Here is a 16,410-nt window from a genome sequence, read left to right as displayed (position 1 = left end):
CACACCTATCTATAATGTGTAGGGGGAATTGTTTATTATTTAGCCAGTGTGACTGATCCCTAATATGTTGAGCCCAGAACAGAGTGGAATCCCTAACAGGTGGAGCCCAAACATGCTGGAATGCATAGATGATTGGTGCCTCCCCATACTGGGGGGGGCACAAGCTAAACGGCAGGACACGTGACTGTTCCACGTTTCTCCTCTGGCCAGCAACCCACCCAGCCTGGGGCCTCAGCACTCTCCGTGCTCCACATTACCTGCATGGGGAGACAGGGTGTTTCCTTCTCTCCCTGTGCCTCCCCCCAGCACATTCGGCCACTCTCCCTGGCAGCTGAGCGGGGAGTGGGACGGAGCCGCTTCTGCCTAAGAGAGCCCGGCTGGGAGGCAGCAGCGCCCCGCTCCCTGCCTAGGCTCAGCTGCCGGGGACAGGGGCTGAGCATGCTGGGGGGAAGGGGTGCTCCAGCTCGCTCGGTCCCTGTCCCCAGCTGCAGGGCCTGCCCGCTGCCGCCCCATCTGCTGAGGACAGGGGCCAAGTGAGCTGGAGCCCCCTCATCCCCCAGCATGTTTCCAGGATGTTGACAAAGACAAATGGACGTTAAAGAGACACTGGAAGTCTGGAAACAGAGTCTTATTATTATTACAGCTACTTTTTGATGACAGTGATGATATTGCTCTCTCAAATAAGCAAAGACTCCACTGAGGCAGTTCTGGAAATGTTATTGTGTTCTAACAGCCTTCAAAAGAACCTCAATATTCAATATTCTCATCACTTCTCTGATTTTTTCGAATACATAATATTTTTCCATTCACATTTTGAAATAAGAGCCTAATGTTTCTACTATCAAAAAATCTTTCGAAATATACATTACGTTCATGGAAATGCTTCATAGTGATAAAGAAATTCAAACCGTGGAAAACAAAAAAACAACAGAATACCTCAGAGTAAAATCCTAGCCCCACTGAAGTTAATGGCAAAACTCTCTGACTTCTATGGGGCCAGGATATCTCCCTGGGTTGTTTTGGTTTTTTTCCTTTTTCCATTGCGTCTCCCACTGACTTCAGTGAGATTAAGCACATTCTTAAAGTTCATCTGCTTTGTTGAATAAGGATGGACTGATGAATTGGGTGCCAAAGTGAATAGGGCCACATATGTATAAACAACATAACTTTTCTTATGCTAATTAGATGATGCGTCTATGTTCTAAAACGTCACTTTCAGGAGCCCAAAAAACAGAGCTGTCAGTCACTGTTTATTTAAACTGATTTTGAAAAAAAATGAGACATATTTAATAATATTTAAAGTAATTATGAATGCACTAAAATAAAAATAAACATTGATCTCTGCAATGCACTATAACTGCTGTTAAATTACAATTTATAAAACATTGTAAGGAATACTTTATCGTGAAGTCATTCAAAACCAGAACTCATTAGGGTTTAGTTAGAACATATTAATGTACTCCACTCAGTTGTGATGTAAATAACAGACAACAACTTTTTTCATTTCTTAAAACTCATAATACTTCTTTACACACAGTTAATAGAATAATAGAAATGTGGGGCTGGAAGGGGCTTGAGAGGTCGTCTAGTCCAGCTCCCTGGGCTGAGGCGGAATCAAGTGTATCTAGACCATCTCTGAGAGGTGTTCGTCTAACTTGTTTTTAAAAACCTCTGATAGAAATTCCACAACTTCCATTGAAAGCCTATTCCAGTGCTTAACCATCCTTATAAACAGAAAGTTTTTCCTAATATCTAATCTAAATCTTCCTTCCTACAGATTAAGCCCATACTTCTTATCCTACCTTCCATGGTCATGGAGAACAACTGATCACCATCCTTTTGATAACAGTCCTTAACATATTTGAAGTCTGTTACCAGGTCCCCCACCACTCTTGTTTTCTTAAAACTAAACACACTGAGCTTTTTTAACCTTTCCTCATAAATCAGGTTTTCTAAACCTTTTATCATTTTTGTTGCTTTCCTGTGGACTCTCTCCAATTAGTTCACATCGTTCCTAAAGTGTGGTGCACAGAACTTCACACAGTACTCCAGCTGAAGCTTCACCAGTGCAGAGTAGAGTGGGACTATTACTTCCTGGATTTTATATATGACACTCCTGTTAATACACCCCAGAATTATATTAGCTTTTTTTGCAACTACATCACATTGTTGGCTCATATTCAATTTGTGATTCACTACAACGTCCAGATCCTTCTCAGCTGTACTACCATCTAGTCATTTTGTAGCTGTGCATTTGATTTTTCCTTCCTAAGCGTAGTACTTTGCACTTTTCTTGAATTTCATCTTGTTGATTTCTGACCAATTCTGCAATTTGTCAAAGTCCTTTTGAATTCTACTCCTGTCCTCCAAAGTGCTTGCAACTTCTCTCAGCTTGGTGTCATCCAAAGATTTTATCAGCATACTTTCCACTCCATTATCCAAGTCATTAATGAAAATATTGAATAGTACCAGACCCAGGACAGACCCCTGCAGGCCCCCACTAGATATGTCCTCCCAATTTGACAGCAAATCATCCATAACTACTCTTTGAGTATGATTTTTCAACCACTTGTACATCCACCTAATACTAACTTCATCTACACCACATTCCACTAGTTTGCTCCCCCCATATTAGGCCAGTAACGCTATGTCTATCTCATGTCATTACCTTTATGCTTTTTATTATTGTTTTATAAATACATAGTTTTTTTCTATAAATACATACAAGTTTTTCCTCAAAGGAAGATCGTAGCTCCATACTGGCATACTGATTGTAGTGCATATACTGGCAGTTTTGGACATGACTGTTTTATGGAGATCACTTTGTCAACACAAAAGACAATACTTTCCCCTGTAAACTAAAGGCTGATGCATGCTGAGATGCTTGCTTGTTTTCAGTTCAAAATTTTGGACTTTTTGTGTGTGTGTAGCTCTCATATCAGTTTAAAAGTCCAGATCTAATTTATAGGCCTCTCTCAACACAAAATCTTCTTTGGCATAATTGCTCATTCAGTGTCTTCCTAATCTTTATTTCAGATTATTGTCCCCTGATGTATTAAATTGTCTTTGTCTCATTTAATATTTTATATTAAATATTTCTATTTCTAGCCATTTTAAACCCTTTATATTATTTATCTCACTGTTGTTTGCCACAGATTCCAGTTTAGTATCATCTGTGGATTATATTGACATATTGTTTATCCTTCTTTTCCAATTCATTATGTTAAATATGGTTTATTTGAATGAGTAGAATATATTTTAAATAAGTGCATTAGTTTACCTAAGACATGGGATACTGTCCTTCATCATTCCTTCACATGCCACAGTGTTGGTACTGCCCGAACGGCTCCTTAAGGAAGGAAGTTGGGATGAGGCATCAGGAAACGGAGGAATTATTTCTGGTTCAGGAGTAATGATATCTTCTACGTCATACTGAAGTCGCACCTCTAATGACTGAAGTAAATAAAAATCTAAGTTACAATTTATTAAAATGAGCTACTTAGACGTCATTGCTTTTAAATAGATAACACTAATTCTGTTTCTAACCATAAAAGCACAGTTATCATTGCTTTTTGCTATTAGAGATGGTTACTCATTAACATCTCAATACCAGCATCTGAAAACAATGCATCTGTCCCCAAGCTGGCAGAGAAATACCCAGTTGTATGCTTCCACCAGTGACTGTGACTCAGGCGCTTTCTGGCTGGTGAAAGAAACTGAGGGCACCTCAAGTCAAATTGGCAAATTGGGCCCCTATAAATAGCAATTCCCAACACTTCCTATGAAGAGGGAAATCTAGCACACGGCACAGAACTGACATGCTGATGGCATTGATGGGTGATCTTCCCTTCTCCACAGACAAGAGTCAGGCAATCACAATGAGATAACGTAAGGTTCTTGCTCATTGGAAAACCACATTCCTGGCACATGAGCTCAGAAGCTTCTAGCAAGCACTGTCCAGTGGACTGCTCCATCCTTCCCCACTCACTTTAGGTTCTCAGGATGTGGGCATAATCATCCTGCATTTCTTCTCCCTAATTCAGGAAACCTTAACCCAAGACTTCATGGGCAAGGGGAATATTGGCAGGAAGTGTGAATCCATATGGGCAACCATCGTGGAGAACCACAGTTACCAAGGGAAGTTATTGATTTTTCTCCTTTGTGAACTGTCCAAATGGATCCCTATTCTGAAGAAATTAAGAAGCAGCAATGACCCTCAAGGAGGTGGTTCTGAGAAATACTAACTAACTGTGACTGCAGGACTGTTCTGCTGAATTGGACATCAGATCTACAGTTAAAGACCCAGATCTAGAATGTAAATTATGCTGCATACAGATGTTTATAGAGCTCCAATATGCCTTTCATATTTCAGTCATGGAGACTTGTGAAAGCATGTATGGAAGATGTGTTAGATTTAGCTGAATGTCCAAAGGACATCTGCCAGATTCTAGCAGTCAAATATTGATTTGATTTGATCTGTAACAATACTGAGATGGGACACTAGATGGGGAGGGCTCTGAGTTACTACAGAGAATTCTTTCCCAGGTATGTGCCTCGTGGGTCTTGCCCACATATTCAGGGTCTAACTGATCACCATATTTGGGGTCAGGAAGGAATTTTCCCCCAAGTCAAATTGGCAGAGACCCTGGGGTTTTTTGCCTTCTTCTGCAGCATGGGGGCATGGGTCACTTGCAAGTTTAAATGAGTGTAAATGGTGACTCTGTAACTTGAAGTCTTTAAACCATGATTTGAGAACTTCAGTAACTCAGCCAGAGGTTATGGGCCTATTACAGGAGTGGGTGGGTGAGGTTTTGTGGCCTCAATGTGCAGGAGGTCATCAGACTAGATGATCACAAGGTCCCTTTTGACCATAGGGTCCCTGAGTCTATGATCTATTTGTGTTGGGATGGTCTGCTTTCTGGTCTTATCCCCACGTGCCACAAAATGTCTGTGGAGCTTGTGGATAAGTCTGATCCTATTTAGATAATAACTAAGTGCCCTCTTTACATCTATATTGTGAAGGTTGGTGTCCTCTGGATGTGAATGAGAATTGAAGAAAAATACAGGTAGGCTTATGGCCTGGTTGAGATGGAAACTAGGGTCCTCTTTAGATAGGAAATTGGGGTGAGGATGCAGGACCAAAGTATCCTTATGGAACATAGCGTAAGAGGGCTGAACCATCAGGTCCTGATCTACTAACTCTCTGGCTGAAGTTACAGCTAAGATGATTATTATCCTCAGAGACAGATGGTAGGTAACACAGTTCAATACGGCTTGCAATAGGGTCCCCATTAGCTTTGTTGGTCTATGGTCCAGTTCCCTTGATGGAGATGGTCTCACATGATATTATTTATTATTTGTATTACAGTAGTGCCCAGAGATCCCTATTGAGATTGGGGTCCCACTGCATTAGGTGCTGTACAGATAAATAGTAAGAGACAGTCCCTGCCCTGAGGTCTAATCTTATGAGACCAATCAAAGGCTGAGAGGGGAAAACAGAGGTACAAAAAAGATGAAGTGACCTGCTAAAAGGTCACACAGCAGGTCAGCAGCACAATTTCTTTGGATCCAACGGCACCCCCCGAGGTGGCTGAGCTCTGATCAGCTAATCTTCTAAGTATGAGTGGACCCTGAAGCCCTGACATTTGGGAAAAGTAGTGGTATCATAGAAAGATCCCAGGGTACACAAAGTTAATGCAGAGATCTTCTCCCTCACAAAATCAAAGATATCTCCAGTGAGAAGCGTGTCAAGATGTGAAGGTAAGCTAATATGAGCCCATGTCACCATATGGAATTTTGGCTTCGAGATGTATTTGTGTAATCACTTTGGATCCACTAGGGATGCAGACTCCCTTTTTGGGTACCAAGAAATAAATGAAGAACCTCTTGTATTGGCAAGGGACCTCTTCTATAGCCCCATGTGTGTCCCTTACCAGTGTCTCATAAGAGAATCCTGAAAGATATGGAGAAAGGGGAAGGGTACAAACCCACAACACAGACTGCCTGGAGGGTTTTGATCATTTTATCAGACTTGCTGTCTGGAACTCAGTGCTGCAGCCAAGCTTGCCAGTGAGGCAGGATAGACGGCTGGCAAAATACTTGGATCTAAGTATGAGAGATGAGTGCCTCAGGGTAGCCTTCTGGCCTGCTGGAGGTCAGGAAGAGTTTTACCTCTGGAACCTGAAGGGAACGGATTTCCTCCTAAATGAAGCTATATAGACATCAAATCTGAGAGTCGCCCCTTCTTCAAGATGTCATCTATCTTTTCCTAACAAATCAGGAGTCTTAAAGGAAGACCCCGCTACCATGCTCAAAACATCCTGTTGTAAATTCAAATTCTTGAACCAGGAAGATCAGTGCATGATAACTGATGTCATTACAGACTTGGCAGTACTGTCAGAGATATCATATGCTGATCACTGCAGGGCATGTTCACATCATTCGAGAGCTGATCCAAAAGGAAGAGTCACCTGAGTCCAGTAACCACATAAGGAAGTGATACTTCATCAACACTACTTGACAGTTGGTGATTCTCTGCTGCGGTGTGGCTGAGGAATATACCTTACCCTAACAGACCCATTTATTTGTCATCCATACCTACAGATAAAGACCTAGAGGCTACAGCTTGGTGACATTTTTCATTGGCTTTTGCTACTACTAGATAATACGGAGTTGGATGACAGTAAAAGTACTGTGAGCTGGGTGAAACTTTGTTATGGGCTGAGTGAAAAAAAACACCTCAATAAGGCTGATGGGTGTGAACGTACACTACAAATTAGTACAACTGTAAGGATAAGTTAATCACAAATTCTCATCTAAAACAAAAGGGTTATGTGAATCCACCTGAAGTTTTAGACTGTGTGGGTGGAGCGGCTTTTGCTGAGTATAGTTTTGGGTAAAGTGTGTGTGTGTGTGTGTGTGTGTGTGTGTGTGTGTGTGTGCACGTGCACATGTGTATGTCTGTGAGGGAAAGAAGAAAAGGGAACAGAAACAGAGAGACAGAGACAAAAAACAAGAAAGGCAACAGCAGCCTATGAGCACAGTGGAAAAAGCTAGAGAGAAAATTTTTGGGTCCTGTGTTGGCTAAAGAGGCTTGGGGCTGTAAGCTAAGAAACCTTTCTTTTGTTTCTAGCTGCTCCTGCGTTAGAGAAGCAGGACCTTGTGCGTTCCTTGTAAATAAACAAGATTGCATCAAAGAAAATACCAGATTCCATCACCAATCTCTACCTCCAACTGGAACATCTCCAGGGCCCCAAACTTTGACTAGCCATTAAGGAAGAAAAGGGGCAATAGTAATAAATCTTTTGAGGAACTAGAGATAGAACAGTCTTTTTGCTTTGGGACAGAAGGCTAAGAGAAACCCCTGGATTCATCTGGGGAAGGTAAGGATGGTGGAGATCTTTCTGGTACATCAGACACTTCCAACTCTTTCCCCTCTATTACAGCAACCCCCTCCACCCCCAGGCTGTCCAGGGCAACACTTCTAACAAAAACCATGTTGGTAGCAGCAGGAGGATGGCTAGATCTCACCTCCTTAAAAGATGAAGAACTATGCAGATGAGGCCTTTGTATAGGTCTCTTCGAAGGTCAACCTTTAAGTTCAAAGATCTACGGAAACAGAAGGAAGGGAGCAAAAGCATACACCAAAGTTCCTCTAATAATGAGAGAAAGTGGCCACTCTCCAGGTTTCATTCAGTTCTTCTCTATCTGCTGCAGAATCTTGCAATCTTTTTGTTTGTAGCTCTGGCAAAGAAATCCATGGGCAGCTTCCACCTTTAGAGACTGATGAGTAAGATACGTGGTTGAGAACAGCCCAATCTCCTGGAAATAGTTGCTGCTGACTAAGCCAGTATGCCTGGCTGTTAAATCCTCCTGCTAGATGAAATACCCTAAGAGAGTATGTCCTCCTTTTCCACTACCTCGGAAGTGCAGCTTTTCTGCTGAAACTCTTGCTTTTTGTCTCTTCCTGTTTAAATAAGCAACAGGTACTGAACTGTCCATCTGAGTTAGGTAGGGATATCTTTCACTTCTGGATAAAAGGTGAAACTGAGCTAATCCTAAGGCTCTTCATTCCACAGTATTCTGTGATACCTTCGTTTGGCTTTGGTCCACATCCTGAGTGGAAGATCCAGAGGTTGCAGAATGGTGTATGTCTTGCCAATTTGTTTTTGGGTATCTTGCAAAAGCATCTCCTGCTGCGGGTTTACTGGAGATTCTCATCACCTAATTCAATGACCTTTCTCTGTATTTCCAAAGAAAGGCACACTGTACCCTGCAGATCTCCTCAAAAGTTTGATCAAGAAGCCATACCAGGGAAGGACTGATGCTACTGGTAGGGTGGAGAATTTCACAGGCCCCCTTCCTCAGAAGCTTGCTGTGGAGCCACTTAGAAGTGATCTTGGATCCCATGTCAGCTGGACATCCTCTGTGTACCCATAAGGGGAGGGTCAGCATGAACAGGAAGGAATAGTGTCAGGTGGAAAAATGGAAGAAAGAGCCTTAGGATATGCCTATACCACCACCTGGAAACCTATTCTTTCTACAGAGAAACTACTGATTTGGAGGGAAGAGCTGTGTGTCTGAGCCAGAGGAAGATACAACTGATGGAGGAAGGCAGAGGAGAGGCTTTGGTGGAGATGGCGGTGCCCAAAATTCAGCAGACCTGACTGGATGTGCCATCTGTATAAGAGACTATGGTGAAACAGCCTTTCACAAAAGAATTATTCATGTAAACAGTTCTAAATCGGAGACAAAATTTGAGATACGGAATATTGAATGTGCACAGATTATTACACTCAGCAAAATGCCATTCATTCCTTGTGACAATTTAGCTGAAAAACAGAAAGTGTACATAATCATCTAAGAATACTGAGATATAATAATGTTATGAATACTGCATGTGACGTGGTCAGTGAAATAATTTTATTGTGTTTTGACTGGTATGACTTTCCTGCATGAATGTATTGATCTAGCTTAATAGGGGGCTATGGGAACATCAAACATGAAAGTGACACAATAACTAGAAATAAGCAAACCTCCCAACAAACACAGGGGTGGGTAATTACAGGACAATGGCACACTCCCAGGATCCAGACCAAATTGGCACAGCAGTTTTGTCAGGATGAGAGCCTGGAAATCCTGAACATTAAAAAACCCTCTCAGGGGAAGAAGGAGAATCAATTGTTAGGAGCTGTCCAGTGAACAGGTTGAAACAGAGGGACACTCTGCGGAAGGAGTCTGAAGAAGCTGGACCTTCCCCAGATCCAGGGAATGGTAAGACTTAGGGAGATACAGGCATGCATAGAGGCTGGATTATTGTTTTAAGATTTGTTTTCTCTATAATGCTGTGGTTCTAACTAAATAATGGGTTGGTTTAGGAAGGCTGTTTGGTCACTGTATTAACCACTGGTCATTGCTATCAGAGGGAACAGAACTCCAGGCTCTGAGTCTAAGTTAGATCTGCTGAGATAATCATGGGTAGAATCTGGAGACTGCAGCCCCAAGCCCAGTCTGAATGATTCACAGAGGTGAAAGCTTACGGCCTGAAACCTGAGGGAGATTCACTCGAAGGGACCAGGAAAGGTCAGAGGGGCAGTTAGCCCAATATTCGTGACAATAATGTTGACTATTTAGATATAAATCATCCGCCACTTCCTGTAGTGTCCACTTTTTTTCAGAAACAAAGTCAGCATTAGTTGATTAAAATATATTAAACCAGAAAAAAACAACACTTTTACTTTGTCAAAGACTGAAAAATGTTAGATTCCTTTGTATTACAAGCACTATGAAGATAAATTAAAATAAAGCCTTCAAACTCTTGAGTTAGAAGAGAGTGATATTATCATGCAATGAAATAAATTAATGTTTAGTATCAAAGCAGCACAGATAACCTCCCTTGTATATTAATGTAAAATTACTTACTGAGAATATTTGGTCTGTTCTTGGGTGCCAAAAATGTACTTTGGATGACAAAAACACATATGGTACCGCACCAAGTATTTCTGGAGCAAGCAACTAACACAGAGACCCATCCTGGTGGCTTGGAAACAGCCTAAGTCTTGACTTATTACTATATTTAATTCCTATTGCAAAAGGTTGGACTCCTGGCCCTATTAAAATCAATGTGAGTTTTCAATTGGCATCAGTGGGCCTAAGATTTCACCCACAACATTTAAACATGAATGCTGCTAAATTTATTCTTAGGCAACTTAATAAAAGTTTTATTCAGGTACGTAACTATGGATTGAGCAGCCTCACACAAGGCACTCAAATTTGAAAATGATGGCTTGTATTACTTACTCTTTTCAACATCATATGTGAGCAAAATTCTAAACAACTTACCACTATTTCAGTATTCACTTCGTGTTTGCTGAATCTGTACACAATAACATATGCAGAGACTCCTGCCACACAGAAAATTCGGCTTTCAGGGCACCAGTACATCATCTGAATGGCAAAAGGATCTTCTTCTACAATCTCAGCTGTTGGTTTTCCTTCCCCTAGCTTCTGTTTTTCAAACACTTTTGAGGTTTTTAACTTGTACAACATCTGTAGAGTTACTGCAAAATATTACGACATATCTAAAATTATTGTTTAACATTAAACAAACCTATACCTCATCTCTAGTTACAAGGTGTCTTAGCTGCTACTGTTTTTCAATCATGACATAGTATAACATGATATGAAGGCTCAACTTAACAAAATAATAGAGAGTAATGCTAAACTTTATGTTTCATATTTCCAGTAATAGATATTTGTACAGGGGTCATTGTTAGCACTCTCTTTTCTGGACCAAAAGAGCAAAAGTCATGAGTTTCAGTCACACACGTAGACTTAGGCACTTACTCAACACTGATGTTGCAGTGAAAACTGTGGAGATGCTGCGCTGAATGCTGCATTGTTGGTGCTATCTTCTCTATGAGATATTAAACTGGTGTCTCTTTTGTAATTGTCTTGGTAGAAATTAGAGATCCCATGGCACTTTCAGCGGAAAAAATAGGAGATAATTCTGGTGACCTGACCAGCTCCAAGGCTGTGTGATAACACAATGGTTACTCTGTCTTCAGAATCATTGCTTTTGACTCATTATGTTGTGAAATGCTTTGAATATCTTAGCTATGAAATAATAATTTAATATTTACAGCATTTTTATATGTTCGTGTTTTATATTTATAGTGTTATATAGATTGGTAATGTCCAGAAGCCCCAGTCAGGATTGGGACACCATTATGCTGCTCATGGACCCCATCCCAAAGACATTACAATCTAAAAGGTATGAAATGAAACTAACCACATTCTATTCTATTTGCAAAATCTTTTATATCAGTGTGGATTATGGAGAAAAAAGCTAGCAACTATATTTTCCTGAAATGTCTCCACCGTCAGGCTCAGATTTGGAGTGAGGTGCAATTTTAGGGTCTCATTCTCTACCCATATTAGTTTTACTCCAGTATAACTGCATTGTCTTCAATGGAGTTACTTCAGATTAACACTGGTGCAAGACAAAGAGCATCAGGCCTGTTGATTCCCCAAGTATGAAATGTATTTTATGCTTTGTGAAAAATTCTTTTAAGACACTGATGCTTTTAATGCAGCATCCAAAAGTAGGACTACAGCTTTAAGCCACTGTCTATATTGTAGGTTGGGGATGAGGAGGGCTCAATTTACCATTGTACTCTGCACCCTGTGTAGTCATTTACACCAGATTAAGTGGGTGTAAAACATTGCCATTCTGATATGGAATTGTTTTACATTCATTTTGCATTCACTTGGCCCTGGTGTTAATGACTACACAAGGTTCAGGACAAATGGTGAACCAGGCCACTGCCTCTGTGAATCCTAGGAAACTCAGGCCTGTTACTCGTTTGCAGGTTGTATCATCTGTTCCTCCAGTACCAGTACAGCTCTGCTGGCCTTTTATGAGGTGGAAAGAGGCCATGGAGCCCAGCTCAGACTTCTGGGGAGACCAGTGCTGTCCTTAGAGCTAGACTCTTATAGTCTGTGCATATTAGGGATGCAAGAATCACAGTTGTACCTGGTCTCTGCTCAGGGGCACCACAGGAGCAAGGAAAGACTCCCTGAAACTTTCTTCCCCTTGTACACCTGTGCAGGACCAGATAGCACCTATTCCTAAGCAAATGAGAAATAGTGATATGGGTCATGAGCAAGGCTGAATTTTGAAAATTGCTTCAGTGACTTAGCAATTCTGCATTCTCAATATACCTGTGGTTTGAGATATGAAAATACAGGAGAACTAACCGGTGCCTAAAGGCAGAGTACTTTGTATCTTTGAAGATCCTGGCGCTCACATAAATGTTTGTGATGAATCACCAGACAAAACCTTAAACTGTATTAAGATTATTTCAACTAAAACTTTGTAACCAGAAAACCTTAAATACACGTACAGAAAGCAAAGCATGTATTTAAGAAGCAGGACTAAGAAGAGTTGTGCAAATAACACATTTTTCAATTTGATATCTGAACCAAAAAATTGGAAAAAAATTGTTTTGGGTTGAATGAAATGTGTAGTTTGATCCTAAACAAAATGTTTGTTTCATTTTCAAGTTCTGTTTTTTAAAATCTTTTTTTTTTAATAAAATTGAAGCAAAATTCAAAACGAAGAGCCATTTCAAATTGAAAAATCAAAACATTTTGTTTTGAAAATGTCAAAACAAAACATTTAGACTTTTCTTGAATTCCCCCTCCCCGCTTTTTTTTTGACCAAAACAATTCAGTAAATTCAACACAAATTTGAAAAATGTTTCGGTCAATCTGAATATGCATTTTTTGGCAAAAAAAAAAAAAAAATCTGAAAAATTTTGCCCAGTTCTAGGATTAAGCGGCAGACCCCAGCTGAGCACTGGTAAATTCCATTGGCTTTAGTGGAAGCTTGGGTGTTGAGCAGTGCCCAGGCCCAAAGCCTTTCACTTCTAAAACACAGCTTCAACTTATATTGCTACAGTACCTATGAGAAACAACTTCTAGTCGCTTAAGCTTATTCCCTGCTGAAAGGATAACAACCCCGCACCCCAACATACATGTTCCTGAAAAGAACACAAACCTTGCCCCCAGTTACTGAAAGTGGTATCAGGTCCACCGATGGAAACAAAAGGGCTGCTGTGTTTCTACATAAATCCCCTAAAAGAGGCTGCATTACAGCACTGGCACATTGGTTCACAAGTCCAGCATATGCTAAGTATTTTGGGATCCCACAAAGCTAAATTGCATGGTATTATACCAGCAATTAAATCGTACTTGCACAGAGAATGTACACACTTTGTGCTTAAGAAATAGTAAACAGGCATAGCCATCAAACCTTACTCTTACCCCTTTTGACCCACGCAATTTGCCAAATTTAGGGTGTTGTCAGTTGTTCAAGGTAAAAGGAGAAATTGATTATGTACTCAGCTATTTTCTTTTATGCAATCTTGTTTATTTACAAGGAATGAACAAAATCCTGTTTTCTCAAATGCAGGAGGAACCAAACAAAAGGAGATAGGTTTTTTTGCTTATAGCCCCAAATCTCTTCAGCCAGCACCAGACCCAAAAGCCTTCCCGCTAAGCTTCTCTCAGGGTCACACACTGTGCTTGTTCATGTCTCTCTCTCTCTCTCTCTGTCAGACAATACCCAGTAACCCCCTCTGCCCAGTTCATTCAACATTTTGGGCAGCCATGTATTAAACTTTGTTTTGGCCAGAGACATGTACCTGTGTTTTGATTTTGGAGACTGCTCTTATTTCAGCCACATCTGCCATATTATTTTTGTATATAAGAGGCTGCAGGACTACTCGTCACAAGTCAGGCTTCTGCATCAGATATAAACTGACTACATAGCTTACTTCTCAGAGATACACATACCAGATGTGTTCACTGTATGATCCTTTAATGTTGTGCCAGGTATGGCAAAGGTTAGCTTTAAATAAGATGTTTTACACACACTGCCACCTAGTGTAGTACAATTTAGCATTCCATTACATCTCCCCCTTTAAGTTCTACATTCCTATCATTTACAAAATATACACTACCACACTACCTTTGAAGTTAAGTATATGTCAGTCTGTTAAGTGTTTCTGAATCATACTGGTTTTCTACTTGAACATGTAACAACTTGGTCATCTGGCTTTCCATTTGTTGCAATGACTGGCTGTGGTTGGTTTGGAATCTCTGAGTCTTCTTCTTGTTCTGCATCCACCCTCTGAAGAGTTTGCTCTGTTAATTGTCCTTTCAGATGAACAAACTATGTATGTTGATGGTTTTCTGTTGAACTCTTCACTCTCAGTCTCACTCACATATGATTTGAGTGCTGACTGTCCATCCTTTGTCTTCATCCAATTAGATGCGAACATGGTAATCAAGTTCTAGATCCAGCAGTTCTTTTATTCTTTTTATCGGATTTGGCTACTTTTTACATGTCTGGCCACTTGGGAGATAGATTCCTTTTCAAAGTCAGAACAGCAGTTCTGAGTTGTCTTCCCATCAGAGTAGTGTTGGACTATAGCTAGTAGCTGCAATTGGTTTTGATCAGTAACTCAGAAAAGCAACGAATGGATCCTCCTGCTGTAGGATTTTTTTGGCTGTCTGCACAGCTCTCTCAGCCTCTCCATTTTCTTGTGGGTCATGTGGGCTGCTAGTAATACGATCAAAATCATATTTCATTCAGAATTACTTTAATTTTACTACAGTGAATTGTGGTTCATTGTCTGTCACTAGTTATTCTGGAATATTGAAATGAGCCAAAGTGCACTTCAGTTTCTTGATACCACTGTGGCACGTTATGTCTTTCAAGTTCATTATTTCTATATACCTGGAAAAATAGTCCACCATGACCAGATAATGATGTCCTCTGAATTCACATAAATCTGCAGCTAGTCTCTTTCGAGGTTTCTCTGCTGGGGGAGTTTGTACACTGTATGGTTCAGCTTTGTCTCTTAAGTTGTTTTGTACTGGATCAAAAAGTCTTTCAAAAAAGTCTTTCAAAAGTCCAGTAGCATCAAATCCTTTATTGAGTTCTTCCCCCTTTATCAATAGGGCCATCATAGCTGCTACATTGTGATCCCATGCACTGTGAATGCATAGCTTTTGTCTTAGTAAGTTGTTTCTGTGATGAACTGGCCCATGCTGTTCAGAATACCGTCAGAACTGTGTCAGGAGATGTTACCTCTGGGAGGGGTTTAAAGTGATTGTAAGTCCCTTCTGAGGTTGACTGTGCGCTGAGTGAAGAAGAACTTCCTTTTATTTGTTTTAAACCTGCTACCCATTAATTTCATTTGGTGGCCCCTACTTCTTATATTATGGGAACAAGTAAATAACTTTTCCTTATTCACTTTCTCCACACCACTCATGATTTTATACACCTCTATCATATCCCTCCTTAGTCTCCTCTTTTCCAACCTGAAAAGTCCTAGCCTCTTTAATCTCTCCTCATATGGGACCCATTCCAAACCCCTGATCATTTTAGTTGCCCTTTTCTGAACCTTTTCAAATGCCAGTATATCATTTTTGAGATGAGGGGACCACATCTGTAGGCAGTATTCAAGATGTGGGTGTACCATGGGTTTATATAAGGGCAATAAGATATTCTCCGTCTTATTCTCTATCCCTTTTTTAATGATTCCTAACATCCTGATTGCTTTTTTGACTGCCGCTGCACACTGCGTGGATGTCTTCAGAGAACTATCCACGATGACTCCAAGATCTTTCTCCTGATTAGCCCCCATCATTAAATTAGCCCCCATCATATTGTATGTATAGTTGGGGTTATTTTTTCCAATGTGCATTACTTTACATTTATCCACATGAAATTTCATTTGCCATTTTGTTGCCCACTCACTTAGTTTTGTGAGATCTTTTTGAAGTTCTTCACAGTCTGCTTTGGTCTTAACTATCTTGAGCAGTTTAGTATCATCTGCAAACTTTGCCACCTCTCTGTTTACCCCTTTTTCCAGATCATTTATGAATAAGTTGAATAGCATTGGTCCTAGGACTGACCCTTGGGGAACACCACTAGTTACCCCTCTCCATTCTGAAAATTTACCGTTTATTCCTACCCTTTGTTCCCAGTCTTTTAACCAGTTCTCAATCTATGAAAGGATCTTCCCTCTTATCCCATGACAACTTAATTTACATAAGAGCCTTTGGTGAGGGATCTTGTCAAAGGCTTTCTGGAAATCTAAGTACACTATGTCCACTGGATCCTCCTTGTCCACATGTCTGTTGACGCCCTCAAAGAACTCTAATAGATTAGTAAGACATGATCTCCCTTTACAGAAACCATGTTGACTTTTGCGCAACAATTTATGTTCTTCTAGGTGTCTGACCATTTTATTCTTTACTATTGTTTCAACTAATTTGCCCGGTACTGACATTAGACTTACTGGTCTGTAATTGCCAGGATCACCTCTAAAGCCCTTC

General features: G+C 40.5%; 1 protein-coding gene across 3 annotated transcripts in view; it reads right to left on the bottom strand.

The window, feature by feature from the left end:
* STXBP5L (syntaxin binding protein 5L) overlaps nt 1-16,410 on the bottom strand; it is a 433,225-nt gene that overhangs the window by 100,591 nt on the left and 316,224 nt on the right. For 2 of the 3 annotated variants that reach the window (XM_077807339.1, XM_077807340.1), the window contains exons 15-16: nt 10,342-10,559; nt 3,281-3,453 (exon numbers count right to left, since the gene is read on the bottom strand). In XM_077807339.1, the coding sequence (XP_077663465.1) occupies nt 3,281-3,453; nt 10,342-10,559 (391 nt within the window). Of the gene's footprint in view, nt 1-3,280; nt 3,454-5,472; nt 5,483-10,341; nt 10,560-16,410 lie in introns of all 3 variants that reach the window. The other variant, XM_077807341.1, reaches the window with a different exon arrangement.

Source organism: Eretmochelys imbricata, chromosome 1 (assembly GCF_965152235.1).
Source record: "Eretmochelys imbricata isolate rEreImb1 chromosome 1, rEreImb1.hap1, whole genome shotgun sequence".
NCBI classification, from domain to species: domain Eukaryota; kingdom Metazoa; phylum Chordata; order Testudines; family Cheloniidae; genus Eretmochelys; species Eretmochelys imbricata.
The sequence above is the reverse complement of the archived record's forward strand: the minus strand, read 5'-3'. Positions and strand labels throughout refer to the sequence as shown.